The sequence below is a fragment of the Lingula anatina genome, chromosome 2, assembly GCF_051362555.1.
Source record: "Lingula anatina isolate TDL-2025a chromosome 2, LinAna3.0, whole genome shotgun sequence".
Lineage (NCBI taxonomy): Eukaryota > Metazoa > Brachiopoda > Lingulata > Lingulida > Lingulidae > Lingula > Lingula anatina.
This window is the reverse complement of record NC_141768.1, coordinates 5,067,488-5,091,854: the sequence shown is the minus strand read 5'-3', so window position 1 is coordinate 5,091,854 and position 24,367 is coordinate 5,067,488. Positions and strand designations below refer to the sequence as shown.

The window sequence follows — 24,367 nt, the reverse complement described above, 5'->3', positions numbered from 1 at the left end:
TGTATGCCAATCATGATGCCAGGACAAGTAGCAGGCAAAATTGCTAACTTGTTCTTTGTGACACTGCTGCTTACACAAGCACACCCTCAATAATGATGTAAATATCAGAAGTCTTTTAAATAATTAGAAAGTATAAATCAGGAAGTGTTGGCCAGCATGCTTAATCTTAGGATGCAAGTAACAAATTGTTATTTTCTTAATGTGCTATTAATTTTCTTTGTCACAGTGTAAACATTCAGATAGAATTCAAATGGCAACTTTCAAGTAAATGCATTTAGACAATGTGCATCTTCTACAAGTTGTATTAAGTTAATTTTGCTGTCTAATGTTGAAAAACAAGTATAAGGTGTCCAGGAAATGTGACTTGTGCCCAACCTCTCCTTATTTGGCAAAAAGTGTGGCTTAATGTGCAGTTAAAACAATACTGTATATTAAAACTGACAAAGCACATGCCAAGTTGATAAAAAACACATTAACCAGATTCGAGAGGCTCATAAAACAGCTGGCAACATCAAGACTGAAGTGTGTTCAAAACCAAACAAAACAGGAAGGAAAGTTGTTTCAGATTTTTTTCGTCTCTTTTCTAGAGTTTTCAATTAGAGCACAGAAATATAGACTGACCTTCTGGTTCTTAGAAGGTTTTTGGGTAAAAAAGATGGCTCACTGCCCCAATGTGCCAACAAAAATGTTGTGCCAAGCCAAGCATTTGTTCTGGGGAAAATAAATGAGGACCTTCTCCCCTTGAACAAATACTGCGGCCACTTTACTAGCCCTGAGCTTGACAAACTTCATTACTGATTTGATGGCAGACTAGCTCCTAACACTCGGCAGGCAGCCACTTTCACTTGCTAACACCCCTGGTCCCACTTCATGCTGACCAAGTGCTGATTAAACTTTGCGCCATTTCCAAGTCAATTAAATATCGCTCCAAGGACTTTTCATTTTGTATTCTTGGCCTTTGCTTGGGGTATAAGTACTAACATCCACACAGACCCAGGGCTTCTCATTAGTCACCTTATCTGAAGCGTACTTGAGCATGCTCAGCTTGCATGACTTCCCAGGCAAGGCCTTATGGCTCACAAGATATACAGATGTATTAATTTAAATATACATGTATAACCATTTACAATGAAATTGCCTGAAAGCTAAGCATGGAAGGGATAATTAAGAAATGAGAAAAAATAGTTTTGGCAATTCGAGATAACTAATTTCATACGTAAACTTCAGATCAGGAGGTCTCTTGCTTGGAAAAGTGTTTCTTAACCCTAAGATGAATAAAATCTTGGCCAATGAAATGGTATGGTAACCAAACAAAACTGATAGCTTAACAATATTGCTGCCTTCTAGTCAATTGGCATTTACATTTTATCACTTTTACCACTAAATTCATTCCTTAATGTGAATGGCACTTACTTTATTTCACTAAGGCAAGCCACTCATCACCGAAAGGTGTTTATACTGGAAGAAAATTGCTAATAGCTTGGGTTTAGGTTAAATCTTCTTTAGTTCCTGAAAACAATTTCTGAGCCAATTTCTTTTATTTTCTGGGGAAATGTCAAGTGAGTTTCAAACACTCCCTTCCCGATCTTAACAAAGGTCAAATAGCTTGGAATACAATGTTCCAAGAATACACTTTACCAAATAGATTCACAAAATTATTTTCTGGAAGGATGACAAATGATTCCATTCAACATTACCAGTGAAGTGAATTAGTTCAGGTTAATGTTGAAAGAGAACACAACTTTTAAAGGAAAATAAAAAGGAAAGCTATACTATTAAAAACAAAATCCTTTTTTCTTCAACATTCTTAACTTTTGTAATAGATTACATACAGACATTTTACGACAAATTTGAATATACAAGATTGAAATTTTCAGTCCCTGCAAACTAGGATCCTAGCTGCAAACAGGTGCCGTGTTGGTAAAATTTTGAGGAAGTGATTGAATGCATAGATCTCATGAAATGTAGAAAAAAACATGGGCACACCCAATCCTATTAAACAAAACATTTAGATCAGTCAACCTGTCATTCAATTCAGAAATCAGGAAGTTCCAAGGTAGATGCATGCAATTTCAGCATCAATTTCCCCGTCTGTCTTGCTCCCTATAGGCAACCAGATCGTAGATTTGTCAAACCCTGCGTGTGGAAAGCAGGTAAAACAAGGCATGTTAAATTATACTGCCATGTCCAGTTGCACTTCAAAAAACAGCATTGATCAAATACATGCAACATCCTCTTTAGAAATGCATTACTGGTATGACATTCAATCACCTGAGAACAAACATTGGAGTCCAAAGGGATAGCTAAAGAACCACTCAAATTCTAACTAACTTCTGGGTGGAATCACCACTCAACTGGTTTTTCATAGAAAAGGTCCCAAAGCATTACTTCAATCCCTATTTTTCGTTTACATGTCCTTAGGGTAAACACTCATTTGTTTCTTCATTAAAACAAGGACTAGTGAATCTGTGATTAAAATAATTCAGTAAGTATCAAAAGCAATAACCAATAATGCTATACAAGGATTATGGATATGTATATTTAGTCCCAAGCTATAAGCAAAAAATAAAAGTTTTTGCTATAATCTATTCTCTATCTTTATGAAATCTATTTTATCAATCTTTACATCAGAGGTGAAAAGGAATTCATAAAATGCACAATTCTTTTTGTGTGCATCAAATCATTTTCAGAACATTTCTACAAGAATGGTAGGATAATAGGCCCTCTTCACATTTTCTTTTACATAACATATGAGTTATGGCACAAAACCTCAGCAGGACTTAGACTCAACGGCACAGGTAAGCTGAAGCCATTTCCTTCAAAACCATTAACCAGCTTTAGCTTCCACCTTCCCTTGTTTAGTATAACATGGACACTATTTTGCTGTTCCTTCATGCATGCATAATTGCTTTTATTATATCCTAGCCATATCATGTATTGAAGGTATAAAACATATGACAACTGTTTACAAGTGGACCATGATTAACTTAAACCACCTTTTTGCGTCCTTTGTGCGACCATGATACTGGCACCGCTGTGTTGGTAGAAAGGAGGTACAAGCATCGCTTTGGTTGCAGAATGAATGCTTCACGATTGGCCAGTTGTCAGCATATTAAGAATTATTATTTATTTTACTCTCAAACGGGGCCAGGGCCGTACTATGGGATGTGGAAAGGATGTCATCTAGTGTAAAGGGGGCTTTAAGTATCATCAATGCTTTTTTTTTTTTTCAAATACTTGTGTGTTTCCTTTACTTATGACTAAGCTTGTTGAGTTCCACATGTTCAAATGCTTATTGATTCAAAACTGATCACACCTTCAAAGCTTCCGAACACAAAAAATTCCATTAAAACACATTCTGACAACATTTTCAATGCCTTTTCGTTAATGCCCATCATGTATTTTGCATTTTCCATTTGTTGAAAACACTGCATGTAAAGTTGCTTTCTGAATCAAGTTTAAATTTTTTTTGTTAGTACTATGACAGAAATTGATTGCCATCTATCTCCACCAAGTTATGCAGTAAAAATATTTTCAATATAGCAGCTTGGAGTCATAATTTCTATGGGATCAACTCAATGTTCTGAAGGTTCACTATTCAGAAAACTTAAGGAGCCTTGATCTAAAATTGACCGCTATTCTGAAGAAAAAAAAAGTTTTTTATTCCAAAGGTTCGATAGGTTTGCTTCAGGAATTGAATTAGTTGCGTAACTGGGGTGAGCATGACCTCCATGTCAAAGAAGCCATTTTGTTTTCTGTACATGTCCACGGAGGTCAGTGTTCACTCCTGCGAAATTTTGTTATCTTTGTACTATCTTTACATTCTATCTGTACCTTTGGAATAGCAAACCTTTGGAACTCCGGACCTTCAAAATATCGAACCTTCGGGATAGAAGTTCACCCGTTTCTTTGAGGATCAATCACAAAACTATAGCATAACTTTAGTACAAAATAGTACTTCCTTTTCCTTTAAAAGTTAAGCAGGTCTTGGTAGCCCATAGGCATTAAGGGATCTTATGAGCCATAATAACAAACCCTTAACCATCTCCTGAAAACACTCACTGCTTTAACAATTGCCAAAGGTACAACAAAGCCATGGAATTTGAAAACATTTTCTAAATCCCCAGAAGAAGAGAATAAAAACAGAGTAAAGCTTAGAGTTAAATTATCACAGGAGGAAGGAGCTTTGCCTCGCTTTATAAATGGCGATCTACAGCTCCCTTAACAAGCAATTCACTTTTAATGGCTGTTGGGGATTGTGCAAACTTAAGCCTGTGGAAATGTGAAGAATGACTAAAGCGAAAATTATTGGTCCTATCAGGATAAAAATGCATATCTAATGTCCCCATCACAGGTAGAGAATAATTTCTAAGCAGTCCTTCTGTATGATGTGTGTGTTCTGGAGCACAGGGCATGCATATCCAACAAAAGATAACGGGAGACGTCTTGTCATTTCTATTTAAAAGGTTTCAATAAGTGCTGCTGTGCCGTTATGATTACAGCACAGATTGCCACGAGCCCAACGTGATGTTTCGGATATGAGGCTCGAACCAAATAGCGACCCCTTTGAGTTGCTGTGCCCATGCATGTAATGGGCAAACCCAGAAGAGCTTTCTCAGTCAATAATCATGCCAGCCTTCAAGAATATTATTAAGAAATGAGTTTGAAGTGAATGCTCTAGGGTTTCAACATCTTCCATATTCTTTGTACCTTAGAGAAGCTTCTGTCAGTCTGTCAATTATAACACAGTAAGAGCAGTGATTATCTTACCCGTATTTTGACAATCCTTGCCCTTCCTAGGCCATGTGCACAGTGCTTTCGCATCAGGGGTTTCTGAAAAAAGGAATATACAAGTCTTATTATGATGATGGTTACATTATTTGCAGAACTCACAGGGTTAGGCAACTAAAAAAAAAAAAAGATTCATTTTATAAATCAAGATTTCTATTATTTTCTTTCACAGCACATACATGGACATAGATATTAAGTCTCTAAAATACCATAACCTATCACAACAAACAGGAAATATATTTTCTCTCCATAATTCATTGCTTTCATACCCTGGACAGTTCTTTAAGGAGGCTATCACAGTTGCAAATGTCCAAGTACAACAATACCTATTAAGATATGCACCTGAGAGAACCATTTGTTAAATTGACCAGTCTCTCACCATATCTCAAAATTATATCATAGATGTAATTTTCTTTTCAGTTCACATAAAAAAACGCAAAAATATTGGAAACAAAAGTACTTCATATATTTCCTCATTATGTATTATCAAGAGTGGTTGCATCATAAGTGTGACCAAAGAAGAAATGGAGAATCCAATTTACTTTGCCACTTTCTCAAAATACTTGCCATTAGTGGTCTCATTATAAGGCTATTACAGGTGGTGGGGGAAAAGACCACGAATGACACACCTAAACATACCAGGGCAGTGTTTTATTCACTTTGGACATATGTATGGCAGAGTTACATCATGCTACAAGCTACAGCTTGCCTAGATAGACCCATGTGACTGCACCAAACAAGTGGAAACTGACCAGTGGTAACCCCCCCTCCCCCAGATCCCCTTTTCACTGCGAAATCTCAATAGCAGGAAATAAAATGACTCACACACAATATGTACAGCTGTGCATGATGTACAAATACACAGAACATGGTTCTGCAAATGTAAACACAGTCTGAATGAGGCTTGTGTGAAATATTTTTTAAAAATATAATATACCCACAGGGTTTTTTTTTATGTCTAGTGGCTAGTTAGCCAAACTGTTCTTTGAATTGTCTGACTGATATTGAAAAGTATGAATGAAGGCTTTTATGTAGAAACAGACAAGCAAATGGCAAACACAATCAGCCAAAGATATCTTAGGAGAAAGCGAGAATGACAATAGCCACTTTATATTTCATTTTCTCCTCAAGTAATTTCCCTTGCCTTTCTCTTCCTAACTGCTTGGGCCCCAAGTTGTCGTTCATCTCAAGACTGCCATCAATCTGCTGTGAAAAACAATTAGAAACCAATACTCCCAGAGCAGTCTCAAAATCAATTCACTGAAAATACCAATGATGATGCAGAGGCCACTTGGTGTGGGTCAGTTAAACAGAGGCAGGAAAAGAGGTTCCTATGATTTTGAAACAGATGGATTCTTAAAAAAATACACTTGCACCAGGCAGTAGAGCATGCACACATAATCAAGAAAACAATTGTTTTCCAAAAATGGCACATCCCAGACCTGATATTGCCTCATACTTATAGGAACAAAAATGCCACCGAAATTCTTTCCAATTTTGCAATCAAATATCTTCAAGCACACATATATGCTCGAAACTTTATAATCCTTGTGAATTTTTAGAACGCTGATTATTAACAAGTCATTAAACCTTCAATAAAAACTTGTTTTTTTTTCAATTAGATTATCATCTGTCTAAAATCAAAGCCTGGCATTTAATTCTGTCATATAACTAACAAGGACACAGAGCACTGCAGCTGGCTCAGAAGGCTCATTTTTTTTCCTTTTGTCCCTAGTAGACATATTGTGGAAGTTAGGAGCTGTATATGATCTAAAATTTGATTTTCCTGATCAATAACAATGTATTACATAACAAAGATTTGCACATAGCAACTGAGAGCAGAGTAAATCTTGATTATCATTCCCATATCCTACTTACTTCATTTGCAGGACTTGATAGTACTAAATAAAGTGGTTGGCATACGGTAAATCTATTCCCATTTTCTCTGCAAATGGTATTGGTTTTACACAGACACACTCTGCTAGAAACCAATTACATCAATCCATACTACACCATTCTTTGTTATGGCCGTCTACAGGGAGTTTTACTTGAATAATGCCAAGTAAATTATAAAATCCAGGCACTATGTCAAGTGGGAATGTTTTTGGTAAAAACCAAGCATCAGAGACAAGTGTAAACAGACTTTATTTCTTAAATAACCAATCTCACTTTAAATGCAGCATAAAGAAGAAAAGGCATAAAAAAGACTTATTGAAAATTATACCTTCTTTTTTTTCAAAAACATTTTCTTTTGTTGTGAGTGTCATCTGCTGTTCAAAATGCAGCATTTCCATTTCCTCTTGTTTTCAATTCTCTGGTGTGTGAGGAAAAAAAGGTCAAAAAAGACTGTCTTGAGAAAGCAGACAGATGACATGTATGCTTAGCTGCTCCTATTATTAACAAAACTTGCGTCACATTAAGTGATTTACACTTAGATTTGTGCATCATGCCAGAGATTTGGGATGTATTTGCATACAATTTAGTTATCACTTCTACACAAAGGAGCAGGAACTACATATAAATGATTGGGTGCCATGTGTGTCATAACAGTAACTTACAGTAAGGAAAGTTAATCAAGAATGCACATGGCTGACAACCACTTATAACAGTAGACCATCTGCATGCAAAGCAGAATTTTATCAGTACTAATGAGAAAGCAATCATGTGTGTGTCATGTCAAAGAGTATGTCAACATTCCTTTGCTCACGGTGACAGTAGAGGATCAGACAGAGTAAACAAAATGTTCATTTATATTGAGCTATGTGAGTGTACAACACTGCCAAGTATAACTACATGCACCCTTATAGCTTATGGATTTTATTGCCTGTCATGCCTTTAACAAATAAACATATATCTGGTGACATGTAGGGCAGGATTGCCACCAGTTATGTAATATTCTTTCACATATATTTCTCTGGTGTTTAGTGATTAAATCAACCAGCACACACATTCAAAATGATGTGCAAATTATTTCTTCCATATATTTTAATTTTATCACTCATCAAACTTATTTCATTTAGCTCATAGCTACCTGATGTTTTTTTTTTTGTGTCAGCTTATAATGATTCTTTGCACATAGATAAAATGCATTTGATAGATGGTTTCTTACGGGTCTATAAACCTATCATCCCCCACCCCTATCTAGCTCATAACTAGTTGGCTCCAGTGTTTTCTTAACCATCTCTCATCAATAATGGGACAAATGCCATTTTGCCTTAGGTTTTTTTTATGAGGGGCTATCAAAAAGTGCCTTAAGCAGTTGACAATTGGCACACCTACAAAACAAGCAGCTGTCAAGCCTGGAAGTTTGATCAAATGATAACTTGTAAACTGACTGGGCTGGGTTTGCACACACAATCAAGCTCTCTTCGAAAAATATTTTCGTAAATACCAAAAACGTGTTATCAGCCTTTGTGTTCACAGTCTAATCTCAATCCCCAATACTTTCCACATTTTTCATAATTCTCCATGTAACAAATGATTGCCAAAAATTATGGGCAGTATTGATTCTATTATCTGAGTGTGGATAAATTTCTCCAGAGGGAACACAGTTTACTATGTAAATTCCTGTGCTTAGCAACTGGTAATGTAGTCTGATATAGTCAAGGTAGAACACAAGGCAAATGAACCTAGGACCATTACAAAGTCCCCAGTAAACAGTACACCAAAGCAAGACTCCTAGCAACAGGCTGTGTGGTTAATGTGGGGCCCTCTATTCCAATACGCTGTTCATACAATTTAAAAGAGAAGCTATTTATCCAAATCCCATTAAGCAATTGCCAGAAATTATTGGGTTTTGAAACCACTAAGGCCGTTAAAGACATAACATTTTAACACATTTCAACTGCGCGGCCTATGTTTGTATATATTTTCATTTACAGCAATGCTATTATCATGATAACAATGTTTTTCAGCAGTCCATCCATCTGTTATTCAATATTTCTTTTCTGTCTTTCCATTCAACATCTAGACTCGAGGCGCCTAAATGGGAAAGTAATAATAAAGTCAACTAAGAAAAACATCCCAAATATAGGAAATCAAAAAATGGCATAACCTTTTTATACACCAGCTATTATGCATCTTTGTGCATCTGTCAAGTTTGGTCGACATTTGCTCAATAATGAGTCCACCGAATCCCTGCTTTCAAACAGTAATGAATGAAGTTATAACCCATGCCATTTGCCAATGTAAGGCTGCTTTTTTCTTGAATGATAATCAATGAAGAGGGCAAACAAAATGTAATCAGGCATTATTTTTGGCCTCAAGAATTAACTAACATGATATAATTTTCTATTGACCATCCACTGACAGCATGAGTCAGTACAAATAACACTTGGCCCAGGCTGCCCTTGGATGACCATATTTTTAACCCCTTTGTACTTAATAATGAAGACATTATGCAATTCCTCTCTCAAAACAGGTGTGTTTTATGCTTGTTAGCAGAGAGTTCATGGAATTTGCTTACGAGATGTAGATTTAGATTCTATACAAGACTCAACTAAAACAAGTAGTATCCTTTTCTTTTATTTGGGGGGGGGGGGGGGGGAGGGATCACTGGGAGAGGAGATGGGCAGTTTTCATGTATCAGCTTACAGCTTTGAAATTCAAAAAGAGCTACAAAATATAATCATATTTTTGTTATTTCATTTATAAACGACCATAGTTTTCAAAACCATTGTAAAAACACTGTATGTCCATGCACAACAATTCCGTGCCTTCCACACAGAACTGTAATCCATCATGTTTTTTTTCTCATTAAATCCCTGACAAATGCTGGCCATTGCACTGTGGACTTCAATTTGGACTTAATCAAAGAAGGCTAAAATGCTGCCCAAGTGTCCATTGTCACTGGTGCAAAAACCAGTTCTAATAAACAACTTTCCCATAAATGTAATCCAAAGCCCCAGCAGGATCTGAGGCTGATGGCCTTTGAGAAGAGAAAATGTTTCATAAGGTAATGCTGATCAGGAGTCTATAGGGCTGCTGCACGAACAGGAGAACTTCATAGAGGACATGAAACCAGTCAATGTTCATGACACATGAGATCTTTACATCGAAACTTGACAACGAATGAAATTATCTGCTTGACTTTGCTAGCTATTTCAAAATGAAACTTTAAACATTTCTCACACCCCCCCCCCCCGACTATTCTTTCTTTTCTAATCTAAGTAATTACCAATTTCCAGTGTTATAAGATTGAAAAAAATTGAAAGAGGATAACTTGCTGGAAAATTACACTTCTTGCAAATTCGCCAATACAATTAAAGACAGTCTCAGCGCGTTAAACCCTTAAAATAGCACGAAAATGAATTTTCCTGAAAATCTCACCAATTTCCCCATCAAGGTATATCGTATCCAAAACCGTTCAGAAAATGAAGCTACCTAATACCGTTTTTAAGTTCCATTAAATAATAAAAGACGACTCGTCTTAAATACTCAGCTACCACCTCACAGTACGGCTTCAGAACGCGCAATTTCTCGCTAAGTCTCGCGGTTTACTATGAATGAAGTACTACGGCTGAGACCCGGATGTTACTATTTGGCGCCAAAACAGCAAACATGGAGACACGCGTCAAGTCTGAAGAGGAGAGCGACAAAAGGGGACGAAAGAAAATAGCCACTCCAGTTCGAAAGATACGAAAGAAAATTAGAGACAGACGAAGAAGCACTCAGACTGTTGTATGTTGGGAGGGAGGTGGGGCGGTGGAGGACACTTAAAGCTGAGTTAGGAGGCAATGGCGAAACTACTCCTCGACACGTGAGTATGCGCTTCACAGGTCTCAAGTGTGTCTCATTATCATATTATCCTGTTCACAATAAATGACACTATTTGTGCTCATACAAAGTTGGTTACGTGTATCAGAGCGTTTTGGGCTTTACGTTTTCTGTTTTTGATCGGTACATGTACCGAAAAGGTGGACAGGCGGCATTTACACGTCTGACAAGTTTCGCTCTGTAGTACTATAAAATGCAGCGTTTGACCCCTTAACAAGCCTACTATGACGTCTATCTCATTCTGACTGAAGCCTGCTGTGATTGGTCGTAAGCGTGGGAAAATCGAGGTCGTGACCTTGAGCCGGAGGTACTTCCGGCTGTGCTCTGAAATCATGATAAATAGTTTTCGTTTTCTAATTTTTTATTCTAGTTGTCTAAACAGAACTTTTGTGACCCAGACTTATTAATATAATAATAAACAATCTCACAAAACACAAATCTGACCAAAGTTTTACATAGAACCTGCTTCTATACATTAATCTAACCCACTGAGACTGTCTTTAATGATGATATGCTAGGAACATTTATGAAATCCATACTTATTAATTGTACCCTATTCGTGACAAGCGAAAGAGGAAAGGATGGGAGAAAAAAAGTTCAACCCATAATTAATAGGTCATCAGACCCAGTTACAAGACAATATTCCAGACTTTATCTAGTCTTCTTAGAATACCAATGAGTTTAAGGAGTATTACGATATCAAACTTTATTATGAGGCAGATAATATTCCCACCGTAATCTCAAAGTTTTTTCAATTATAGAGAATACCTCATACAAACAAAATACATTTTATTGTTACTCTTGACATCCAAATGATTTACGCATGACAAAATTCAATTTAAAGGTTAATTGCTTAATATATCTTTATTTATATCCAAAACAGGGGACATAATCCAAATACATTTATCCAAACAATTTACACCTTCTCAATTCTCTGAAATATTTTTAGCAGTCTATAAATCAACTCAGCTCAGCTAACAGGTTATGCTAAGCTATATATCTTAACTGTCACTTACAAAAAGATGCCTGCCAATATACTTTAGGCATTAATCCATTGCCATTCCTTCTTTGGAAAAAATATATGCAGGGCACAGACAGAGCTAGCCTATGTCAATTTTGCCAAGTATGTTAAACAGGGGCAAAATAAGTCAGACGGTCGACCTCTACCTGTCTAAAACGATGACACCTATAGCTCAGACTTAAATCTATGAGGAACAACTGGCCATGAGAGACCTTGGAAATCACTGGAGTAATTGAAAGGGGAATGGAGCAATGGAGAGTTCACAGTGTCAATCGCCTAAATGGCTTTTGCAGGTTTAGATGGAAGATTGGAAAAACTAACCACTGTGCTGGTTTAGTTTCCCCAGAAGGGTTAAAAGTTAAGTAACCCTTAGCTTTAAGATTCTTCAATTATCACCTTCTTTCCTCCAAAGGCCCCGACCTCTTCAGCTCACTGACATAACTATTGATCCCAGTTGTTGATAGACTCTTTCTCAGGAAATTAGAAGATTTTTATTCATTAAACTTTGCAAGAAAATCTTACCAAGAAGCTTAAAGCCATGCCACAGTATACTGCTGATCATCCCTTTCTGTGACACCGACCATCTGGGTGCAGTTTGTCATATATAAATGATGCAGAAGAAAAAATATCTGATTTCAGTTCATTAAGACAATTGGCCAGACCTTCTGCTGCAAGTGAGCTTTCCATCTCAGTCCTCAAGGGACGATGATTAAGTTAAAACTGCCAATGAACCTGGCCTAAGTTTTTTAAAAAGAATATCTCGTCAAGTTCTCTTTGTCATTTCATTTGGTATGCAGCTTCACATTGTCATTATCACCTCTCCCATCTCAAGCTCTAATGTTACTTAAATCAACACCAAGAATACATAATAATTTCCAACCTACACAAGTTCACCTATGCCAAGTGCACCGGCTTTTCTATCACCCTTTTCCTTTCCATATTTTCTTCTCTTCATAATGACTACCCTTCCTTAGGGAACCTTGCAATCTGAAATCTGGACTGAAGCCAAATGTGTGCCTTACAAAATACACTGGTGTATGATAGGGATTGATTTTCAAAATAGGATTTACTGTGAGTGTCTCTGTAATCAGATCTATGCATCTCCTGTGCTGTACTGTTAGTCCTCTGGAGAGGTCCAGGGGGGATGGGAAGTGGAGGAAGAACCAAGTACAAGACACCAGCTCCATGGCATCACCTCACTAGACAAATATGTACTTTTCAAAGGTGTTCTTTGGAAGGAAATTGCACTGCACTTTTAATTTAGGGGTAAGCAGCACCAAACCGATGGGCAATTATGGGTACTCAGGATAAGTGACTATAATCATGTACTCCATTCTTATACCTGCTACCAGCTTGTGCATGTCATAGTTCCCGATTACCTGATGGTGCAAGTAACACAAACACCTGATGGGGGTCAAAGAGGGGGGAACAGGGGTGAGGTGAGAACAGACCTCTGAAAGATGATATTTCTTCTCTTTCTAAACCATCTTTGCACAGAGCAGAGTGCATGATACTAATGAATAAGAAAAAAGTTCTAGGGTAGTGAGCAACATCCATTGCATGTTTAGAAACTTGATATTTATCACTGCACAAAAGGGTGCCTCTTGAATAATGGAGGCCTGGAGGTCCCCAATGACACCTGACAAGGAAAACCAGGATCTGGACCCATGCCAAGGAGATTAAGCTGGCATTTTTACCTGAGGATATAACTGTGGCAATATATTTAACACTGTAGAAATTCAAACCACTGATTGAAATCCAGTCACTAATCTAAAAGCTTATTGGTAGGATTAACAATTCTGACCTTTCAATTACCACAAAATTATACCTTCATGACTAATAATTTTTTTATGTTGGTGCAATGTTTTTCAAAAATTGACAACGGCCATGGTGGTCACATATAAATAAAAAAACAAATAATGATTACAAAATACCTTCATGATTAATGATTCTTTTTGGTGCTTTCAAACTTGGATAATGGGCATGGAGGTCACTATAAAAATAAACATTCTCCCTTTACATTTTGTAGCCTATTCTAATCCAATGCTGCATGTCTTATATGACAAAAAATTATATCTAAACATTCACATAAACCAACTCTTTAGTGTGAAGCTTTCTTTAACATCCTAGAATAAATGAAGGAATTTCCTAACATGATGACCAAAATTAAGCCTCGTCAGTTTCTACCCTCAGTCAAATATACCAAAGCATTCCCTGTCACCCTTTAGCCATCCTGCCCCTGATCATGTATGTATGACCCAAAACATGTGAAATGGGAAATCAATACAATTACTGGTATCCAAATATTTTCATCACCACACCTACAGGGTGTCACTTGAAACATATCCACGAATCATTCCAAAAGCTAGCGAATAGTTTTTTCACCTTGTGGCTATCTAGGAGCCCATAACAGGGCACTGGCACCTCTCTACTAATTCAGATATTGATTGTCTATAATGATTATTGTCAATGTGCATCAAACCCAATTTGTTTACAAACCAACCCACCCCTATGACCGGATGCCTGCAATTGATTTCCCTTATGACCACATTACATGGGACTCTCCATGGAACTTCTGACAACGACAGTCAGATGAATTATCGGAATCATTTGATAGATTTTTCCAGCAGTGCTGATAAGGGTGGGCTATTCCCCTGGGAGGGGCAAACGTGACACTGACGCCATTACTTTGCTAAGTTTGCTGATAGATTTTCTTTCTTTGATTGAAAGAATTTTTGTGCCCTTTAAGTGTAACCGAGAACCTGGAAATAACATCCAAAGACAAACAATACGTATATGCAAATCTTTCTTGAAATTGAAGGATGGATATCCTTAGAATAATACAATAATTGACCGACTGAGGGGACATTTTATGAATTCTAAAGCCAAAGGTGCTGTTTATGACTCCAATTGTGTAGTGTACAATGGAGCAAATGTGTGTAGATCAAGCAGAACAAATTTTGAAAATTGGCTTTCCATCCAAGTGTGAGGAACTCTAAACTTCACTCACAGGTCTGTGAACAAAAATGAAATGGTTGAGTAGAAATTAAACTGAACGAGAGTGGTATTGGTAACAGGCTGTTTGATTCAATCTCTATATCTTGCTGGAATGGCTGAGATAAAAATAGAGGCTCAATATCCCCAGCATTATCATATCAGTGACATACTAACCTCCTGTTTTCTTTGGTGAAAGAATTGTTATTGCTATAGGAAGCATGATTGGTGATGCCTTTTTTCAAAGATAAAAAGCTGTAGGACATCAATCACTAGCTAGGAACTGACCACCCAAACCAAAAACCACCAGAGACGACAATATTTTTTATCTGACTTCCACTCACACATATCTAATATTAGACCACTTCCAACAAACCCACATAAACAGGAAAGCACTTGATTATGTTACTTAATCTTGGAGTTGTTTAAGTTAACCAATTCTGAATTTTGTGTGGAGAGGTTTATTTTCCTGTTGTTACACCTTTCTGGAGAGCTTGCCCAAGAAAAAGTAGGAATGCTATACTTACTAATTTGAATAATCATCATTATGCATTAAACAACATGTTAATTATAATTTAATTTCTAAAATGATCATCAGAAAATTACACTAGGCTTGTGTTAGAAAGCATTTTTAGCAACTAAAAATAATGTATAAATAATTTTACAATAACTATTATCACAATTATTTTATCATAAAAAATAAAATACTGCAATGAATGAGGTATTTGAAATTTATAATTAAAGCAGTTAAAATGTGAGAACATGCTGTTAAAAGGGCAAATAACAAAATATCAAAAAAGTTCAAGATTATACTAATTTTTGATTCCAATAGACTTGGCAAAAACTTGATATAGTAAAGAATGTGAATAGTTTTGTTCTGGGTAACATTATTGCTCACCATGGCATAAGGCTTTGCTATTCAGCATTAAATATTCAGTTTGAATTTGAAATCAGAATAGTAAACATACTCTTTAAGTTAATGCTAACATTAACATTGTAAACAGTCATTTATAAGGTACACAAATGGGGAACAATTTTCAACAGTTAACAGAATAAACACCCACTATCAATGAGATCCTGTATCTCTATTATGTTATGTCAGAATCAACAACTAAACTTTGTTTTTCTAATATTGCCATTGTCACTGCTGAAGTTTTATATATCAAAACTCATTGTAACACAAATCTTCAAAATGAGTCAACTTAAAAATGATTACTCATAATTTCCCATTCCTACATAAAGCACATTTCTCTCTAGATCTCCACCAATAACCTTGAAATCTATCTGTACTTGTGAAAATTTATGAAAGTACAGAAGAAAGATGACAAGGGAGTCTGACAGAAAGTAGGTCTATCCTATCTTCTAAGTTGCTCTTTCAACAACTACATATGAAAATCGACATCTTTGACAAGTAAAGAATTCCTCTAGTCTGTGTGCAACCAGAAGTGAAAAGATGGATTTAGGATCAGGGCCAAATGTCCATTTTGTCCTTAATTTGGACCTGCAGCACTCCTTTCTAATTTGCACACCAGCAGGCAGAGAAAATGGCTTCCTTGTAACATAAACAGCTCCTGGCCTGGCCTAGGTGCTATGGGACACAGGCCCTACCTATTTTCGTGAACTTTTACATTTCATTTGGCAACAGCCCAACAAGATTATTTTTTCTCTTTCTCCCCTTTAACCTCTCATGCTTCAGTCTCTTGACATGCTTTTCGGAAGGAAATGAGTGCACTTTGTCCAAGACGTGCTATTTCTAATAAAAAAATTCTATTATCAAGGAGGTTATCCTAGATCCCTGGGGATGCATTTTCAAATCACTGGCAGCTTAGTTTCGCAGTTAGACTACAGAGCATGCAGAGATTATTAATACCCATTCCTTCCAATCAAACAACATTATCATTCCCTCCTTTCTGAAAGGTCTCATCTAATATTGAAGGTTGGTTTGGAGGAGAAAATAATGAAATGGATGGGAAGCACATCTGCTCAAATACTCTCTTGCCTTTTACCGCTGCTTTAATCTTCTCTCTGAAATAAACATTACTTTCTCTGGAAGTCATCAGCTAAGATCCACTTTTGCAGGGGTGTTTTGACAAAAAAATCTAATCTGATAATGATTTTTTTTTTATAAAATGAAGGAAACTGACATTTTTATGTTAAATGCTTGGTGATAAAACGAAGCCCAATTTAACTTGGCCCCAATCCAGATCTACAAGTCACACTTAATATGTAACCTGTTTACAAATCCCTTTTTGAGACAACTGTCACCAAGTTTATTTACCTCAATATCAATTTTATATCAGCGGGGATATAGGGTTCTTCAATAAGTTCTTGGTAGATATGCAGAATATGTAGGCTTTGAGAGATTGAAAATCTATACCCAGGGTGAATTATTCATTCGGTTACTCGAATTTGACAATCTTCTTTCCTGTTATTGATGGGCAAGCTAAGGCTAAAAGCTTTGAAAATAAAACAGACTTAGCATGTGTTCCCAAAAAACGATACTTCTTCAGCCATAAGGACTACAACCAAAGATACTAAAGAAATGTTTTTCAATGGGAGATGTGCCAAACTGTGACATGGCTACTATTGTTTCTTTTGATCAATCTTTAATCAAATTAAGGGTGGCACACAGCCTCTGTGGGCAACTTGGCATGTCTGACTAAAACTAAATGGGATGAACTTGAATTGGCTTGTCTCAAAGTGCAATGGGATTTTTTGAATGTACACCACACCACCAAAGAGGTAACAGCTGGGTTTGTTTTTTATGAAATTATTTTTTGGCAGTGAGACCTCTTTCACTGCCAATAACAGCAGAAGCAGTCTACTGTACAAGCAAATCATGTCTGGCCTGCTGCTGGGCTCTTTTAATTCCATTTCAATCTCAAGTTCCAAAATTTTATATAGTGTTTCAGACATAGTGGGTGCTAAAGGTTCTCAAAACATCATAATAAATTCAAATATAATGAAGGGGGCAATTTCAACCAAGCTTGCCTTGCTCTCTGTTTTCACATCCATAATTCAAACACTCAAAGCCTGAGCAACCCACACTCTGGACTCAAATGGCAAGATTTCTAAGGATCTGCATCGCCTGAATGTGGCATTGTTTAGAATAGAGTTCCCTAGCTCAATACCCTTTCACTGTCCCTACACTAGGCAAACAGCCACCTGATATGGGTGAAACAGAGTTATAAATCACCTGGATGCACCCTGATGATCACAGTTTTCACATACAGTCAAGTACCCTTTAATTTGTTCGTGTAACCGTTTAGATTCAGGGTGTCTCCCTATATCAAGAATCCAGTCTAGCTTACCCTGGACTTTAAATAACCACTTCTGTGCATTACATTGAACTTTAACGACACTGCTTATCATCTTCCATTTACTTATCTGATAGTGTGCTGAAGTTGAAACAACAGCAAACCATTTGTATTCAAATCTATACTCCATCCATTACAACCATGAAACATTGTTTTTCCTTTCGATTGAGTACATATATACAGGTTTGATATAAAAAGTCGCCTTGGTGCTAGAATACTAAAATCATTACTAAATCAAAAACTTGCAGGCTTTATTATAGTAGGAAGAAACACCTGCAACTTGTAAAAATTATTGACAAACGTACAGCACATTTATTTGCTAGTACTTACCAAAACAGAATACTAAAACTATTAAAAAAATTAAGCAAATTACATAATCTTTAAAATGTCAATGTGGCAGAGGGATTCTTACAGAAAATTGTTCAATGCATTTTGTACATTGTTTATTGCTGCATTTTGTATGTTTTTTATTGCTATATCTTTAAGTACTTTAAATTTAAATGATGTTCTTGTATGTTTTGCCTGCACAACAACCTCCATTGCCAAGTTGCAGTAGTAAAACAGCTTTTCCATTAGATGGATTCCACAACTATTGGGGACTGATCAATGCTTTATACCCTTCCAAATTAAATATGCATGAAATGACAAAAGTACATAAGAGCTTTCATTCTTGTGGACGTTTGTGCTTCTTAGACACACAAAATGTCGTCATTAATCCAAAGGCCATTAATCCATGAAACATTAACTCGCCACCCCCCCCTCAACAATTTTCTTGACCTAATTATAACCCCTCTATTCAAGCAACAAAACATACTTGATCCAAAGTAATCAAAAAACATTATGGAGATAAGTATCGTATAAATGCAAATTTTTGACAGAACATAAAGCAGTATGGCTCAGTATTTTGAAAGAAAACACCTGAGATTATAGCATATTCTCAAACACACAAAACAATAAAAGACCTCTAGGCATCGATAATATATGTAGCATAGCTTTAAAGGCACTTATGAATATGATATGAACTCCTAAATGGGACTTTTACGTACATGTTTTATGGGGTAAGACCACTATGGATTAAACTTAAAACTTAATGTTATAGCAATGTGTTCTGTATGATATGCTATATTTCAAAGAAAATGTCTTTTAGTGCTGTGCTCCTTTTGTTATGGATAAAATATACCATTTAGGTATTCTTACATACAATTTTGAACATATCAAAGACAAAACATTTCAAAATAAGAAAAAAAATGCAAGCAAAATATGTAATATTTGGCTTCGTTCACATGGAAAGTCTATTTTCTATATAATTACGCCGTGGGATATTCAGGGCACAGACCGTGATCACAAGATATACCGTGAATAGAAAATAGATTTTTAGAAAATAGACTTTCCATGTGAATGAAGCCTTTGTCTCAAGCTGTTGTCTTTTCTCAAAATAATTCAAAATATAAATACTTTAACCAAAACTAAATCACCTGTTAGATGATGCCCAAAAAATGTCAAGCTAATGTGAACCTGGGGTCAGCAGAAAAAAATAAAACCGTTACCTGCTGCATTTTTTCAAAGTCTAAACTTGGCCGCCTTTGTATCACAGACTCTTTGGAATCACAGTACTCGGAGGTGTTAGAAGAGGTGTAGCGGTGGCGCTTCCTTGGAGAGGTATACAGCTGTACTGGTGTCATGTTGGCTAAGAAGAGTTTTGGAGGCGGCGAGCGAGTCAATCGCGTCACACCCTTCGGAGGGGAAGAGCTGAAGATCAGGGGCTGTGGCTTGGAGAAAAGATCCTTCACTTCATCATCTGAAGACCCTGAGCTGTCGCCAAAGCTGTGCCTGCGCACTTGGGACCATTTCCTTTTAGAATGCGACTCCCGATTGTTTATTACAGACAGTTCTTCTTCCGAGCTATTGTGCTCAAATTCTGATGAACTAGACAGGCTATGTGGAGTGTGATTGGTCATCCTTCGTTCACAGTTACTGGATAGAGGGGATTGAGTGAGCTCCCTGGCTGGGAGATGTGAAGAAGTGAAGCTGAACTGGAACGGATGAGGCCCTACCCTTCCATTGCCAAAGATAGAGCTGCTGCTTGAAAGAAGGCTGTTTTCCATATCTGAAAGACATTTACCATTGTCTTAGATCACTTTTTATTCTGTCAACTTTATTTAAATATTTTTTCTTGTCAACATGCCACCTGCCGATTTTACTGATAATCAGAAATGCACAAGACTGAAATATTTTCTTGCATGCACACTGTTGAAAGCCTAAACCTAACCCACACAATTTCCCTCATGAATACGTCAGCCTGACCATTAGTGAACCAATATGCCTCATTATTCTATACTGAAAATTGGATGTGTGCTGGTTCAAAAAAAAGCACGGGGATATCTTAAGCATGAAATACAAAAGTTCTAATAATAATAATAGTATAATAACAACAACAAGATCCTTCAAGACATATCTTCCACCTGAAGGGATAGCATGTTAACAAGGAGGAATACCAACAAACCACACAGTGGTAGTTACGTGCCACATGATGATATAGCAAAACAAAGGCCAGCAAACAATGACAAACTGGTCTCTCAATCTACTAAGTCAATTCCTCACACACTTTGACCTATTAAATCACCTGCACATGCATGTGCTATTGTAGAAAGCATATGGTAACAATGAGAAGGCATAGATGCACAAGAAGTGCTTTACTTACTTTGTGCTATTTCTTCCAGCTCGTTAATTTCTGTATCTGATTCAGTCCCAGAATCATGATCATCTTCGTCCTGCAATATGTACTTTAAATTAACCCTTATCTTTATTTCCATCAAATTAAGTCAACTAACCCTTGTAGTTCAAACTTACTCATAAACCAAACTTAATCCAATCTACATGTATATCTCTTTTTCTGCGTACATAATTTAATATTTTCACACCAAATTCATCCTTTTTGATTGACTCAATTCTAATTATAAATTTCCCTACTACTGTATTGATAGCCAAATGCATGGTAGCAATCATGACATTGATTTCAACATTTCCGTAGTGCAATATGGTAGATCCATAGTTGATGACATACCGTATCACACAAAAGGCACATGCACAAGGGCAAACCAATCTCTAAAGCAATCAAAACTGCTCCCAAATTTCTTACCCTTTAGTTTAATGAAATGGCAGTCAGACCCGTTTTATATCATACTAACGTTAAGTATATCAGCACACGTAACTACCGCAAAACGAAGAAAAAAATTTGCAACATTACTCGATCGTTAGTATACATTGACATCTTATATAATGTTTGCCTTGTACTTTAATATAACGTATTCAGCGCTGACGATTTAAGTACACCAGTGGAAACATAACAACACAACACTTATCAGTACTAACATGTACGATATGGGCAATGTTCCAAGTATATCAGTAAAACGCATACCGGCCGGTCGCTGACGCTTAGTTAAACAAAAATTCATGAAAAACACGTCAACTTGTCTTACCTGAGGCTGGAATGGCTGGACTTCGTTTAGAGATTGAGATCTTAGTTTTTGAGTTAGTAACCTGAGCATTTCCATCCCTGTTTTCCCGACTTTGGATGGGAGAAAACCTCACACACTTCAGTTTCGAAGCGGTGTCTGCCGGCTCGACAAGCAGCCAGCGCTCAGCCGTAATAACCTGAGAAAATGAAAAGCAATATTCTTGCAATGTGATCCAAAGATTCACTATACATGATACTAATGTCTAGCCAATTATTTTAAAAATCGAAAGTGTTTAAAGAGACAAAGAAGCACCTTAGGTTAGTACATAGCACACACGTCCTTTTTCAGTTGCATCGAATGCCGGAGTGAAGGTGTGTGTAGAGTTGACCTAGTTACAGAAATGGACTCTTCCAATAGGGAAACTAGGTCAACTTTACGAAACATTTCTTTTTTAATCTGATAGTCTAACTTGAATATGTGGGTTTATGACAACTTGACGCATGTAATAAGTTATTGCTTCACTAAAAAGCAAATTATTTACATTAACTTGTGATTTTACAATTCCATATCATTACTCCGTTTCCCTAAGCATATTTTCTCCCAAGATGTAAACCGCAAAAGTGGCATGTGGTCTCCGATTGGTCGGAGAGATTGACCTCAATGGAAGTGCAGTTGGCAGGTATCCAAAGTTTACTCGTATATATATCGTGATACATCATAATAAGCCGGGAGCAAAATGAAAGATGTTTATAAATCGACAGATGAATAAACATCGGATTGAAAGAGGAAAACAAAGGGAATATCGTTTAAATGACGTTTCGCTTCATAAATGTTATATGGTAGATCTTACAAGTTCCTTGCTTGTAATGGGAAAAAATGTGTTAAAGACCTCTATCGCAATTAGTATTTCTTCGCTGCAATCAGTATTTTTTTGGTCAGTACATTCCATCAACTTCACGGTTTGCGGTTAACCCATGGTTTGACATATAATTACATAGATTGGACCATTCTCTCTGGCTGTACGAATAAAGTACTAGTAAGAAATTTCTGACGAGACAGTGGTTTAGGATGAATATTTTAATCCCCTCCCCTTCACTCCCTTTTTGATGAGTACCAAGCTGGGAATAGGGAAATTAAAATTAAAGAACTTGTGGGTACTTCGGACGGGCTACAAACCAACATTCTCTCAGTTTGGAGGTGGGCACTAACCGCAAAGCCATTCAGTTTTATAATTATTTGTCAGTAAGATCAATATAATGAATATTTTACAGCTATTCATTTGTATCCAGAGCATCTAAATTGTTCACTCGCTCCATAAATCCATATCCAAACTGTGTCGCATGTGCATGACACAATTATTGAGGTTAACAGATTTGATTTCATATATAATTATATAATGGTCAATATAAATTTAGCTTAAATCATATTTTAAGTGCATCCTCTCTAGCTTTTAGTGTATAAAAATTATGTGATTTACACATTTTCTTGATGTCTCTAATACCAATAATTTCTCTTCTAAGTCACCAACTAAAAAACACCCTATGATTATATGATTTTCAACCGCAAATTTCAATGAAATGTTACAAGCCTATATACATGCCTTTTCAATTGGCGTGAGTATGCAACTTTTGTTGGGTTATAGCCTATAAATACTATTCTTGCAGGGTATACATCATGGGGCCAAAGAAAAAAGTTCTTAAAAAAAAGAGTTTAAAACAAAGACATCCCTACAAATGGTATATTAAATACCATTGATGGAGGGGGGGGGGGGGAGGTATACGAAATGATACCCAGACACCCAAACTTTCCTCAGAGTGTAGCAACAGTGGTTTAATTAGGACTTTGGGTGGGCTGAATGGATTTAAAAAGCCAACTCAGAAATGTGTTTGCATAGTCCTTTGAGTGATTGATAGTGAGAAAATGAAGTTTTCCCTTTCAGGGAAAAATAAAATAGAGCAGAAAATAATGATGCCACTACACTATTTTTTGACAGTTTTGATGCAATACTACATAATGCTTAAAAGCATAATCACCATCAAATTTTAATTACATACTACAGGTAATATAGACATTGAAGATATGTAACTATAGTTCAGGCCACAGGATTTCAAAGTAACACATTGAAAATGCCAATTTGTGAAAAAAAAGAAAAACTCACAAATAACAGTATAACTTAATTCGAGAAAATGGTCCAATAAAGCTGCTATTGAAACTTGAACTATATTTTTCTGCCATAAATTACTCCAGTAAGTTCGAGGATAATAAGTCACATATGGTTTTCCACCATGCCTGTACACAATAAGCTGTGATTAAAATCTGTTTTAACGATATTTTACATATTTCAATCAGCAGACTATATGTGCCTTCATAGGGACTGGTTTAAAAATCTTAAAATCATGACAACAATATATGGCATAAAAAAAGAAAATGTGTTTCATAATAAGTGCCTGATTTTATGCAATGTTCAACTAAGACATTTAAAAAACTTTTTAAAAAAAATAATAAGTTTCAGAATAAGTGCCTGATTTTATGCAATGTTCAACTAAGACTTTTAAAAAACTTGCCAGAATTATGACAAATAGTATTAGGAAATGCTGCCGTCGGCAAAAGGGTGACAAGAAATGTAGCCACGATGAAAGTGGTTACATTTTCCTCCTGCCAAAAACCCACAGCTGGTAAAGCAACTTAGACAGTAATCACTTGATCTTTTCAATGGGCATAAAATAAGCAAACTTTCAGATACATAATTTTATAATCACAAATTAAATTTATATACAGCATTTGTGGTGCTTTTGCTGCAAAGAATAGAATTACAGAGTAGCCTGTTTTTAAATTAATTGATGCTATCACTCAATAAAAATGTTCTAATTCAAAGAAATTACTTAAAAATACAATATCTGTAAAATTCACAATTTCCCCCATTGAAAAGATCTAGTAATTAACGTATTCTTCTTCTAACAAAATGCCCATGTAGTCATATCTCATAATAATAATAATAATAAGAAGAAGAA

The 24,367-nt window shown here is 36.3% G+C and overlaps 1 protein-coding gene across 2 annotated transcripts in view; it reads right to left on the bottom strand.

Moving 5' to 3' along the window:
• The window catches only part of LOC106159833 (uncharacterized), a 34,097-nt gene extending 12,281 nt beyond the window's left edge, over nt 1–21,816 (bottom strand). The window contains exons 1-5 of one of the 2 annotated variants that reach the window (XM_013536246.2): nt 21,669–21,816; nt 21,378–21,552; nt 20,600–20,669; nt 19,446–20,005; nt 4,771–4,833 (exon numbers count right to left, since the gene is read on the bottom strand). In XM_013536246.2, the coding sequence (XP_013391700.1) occupies nt 4,771–4,833; nt 19,446–20,005; nt 20,600–20,669; nt 21,378–21,452 (768 nt within the window). In that variant the 5' untranslated portion in view covers nt 21,453–21,552; nt 21,669–21,816. The remainder of the gene's footprint in view (nt 1–4,770; nt 4,834–19,445; nt 20,006–20,599; nt 20,670–21,377; nt 21,553–21,668) is intronic. The other variant, XM_087003778.1, reaches the window with a different exon arrangement.
• Nucleotides 21,817–24,367: the final 2,551 nt, after the last annotated feature.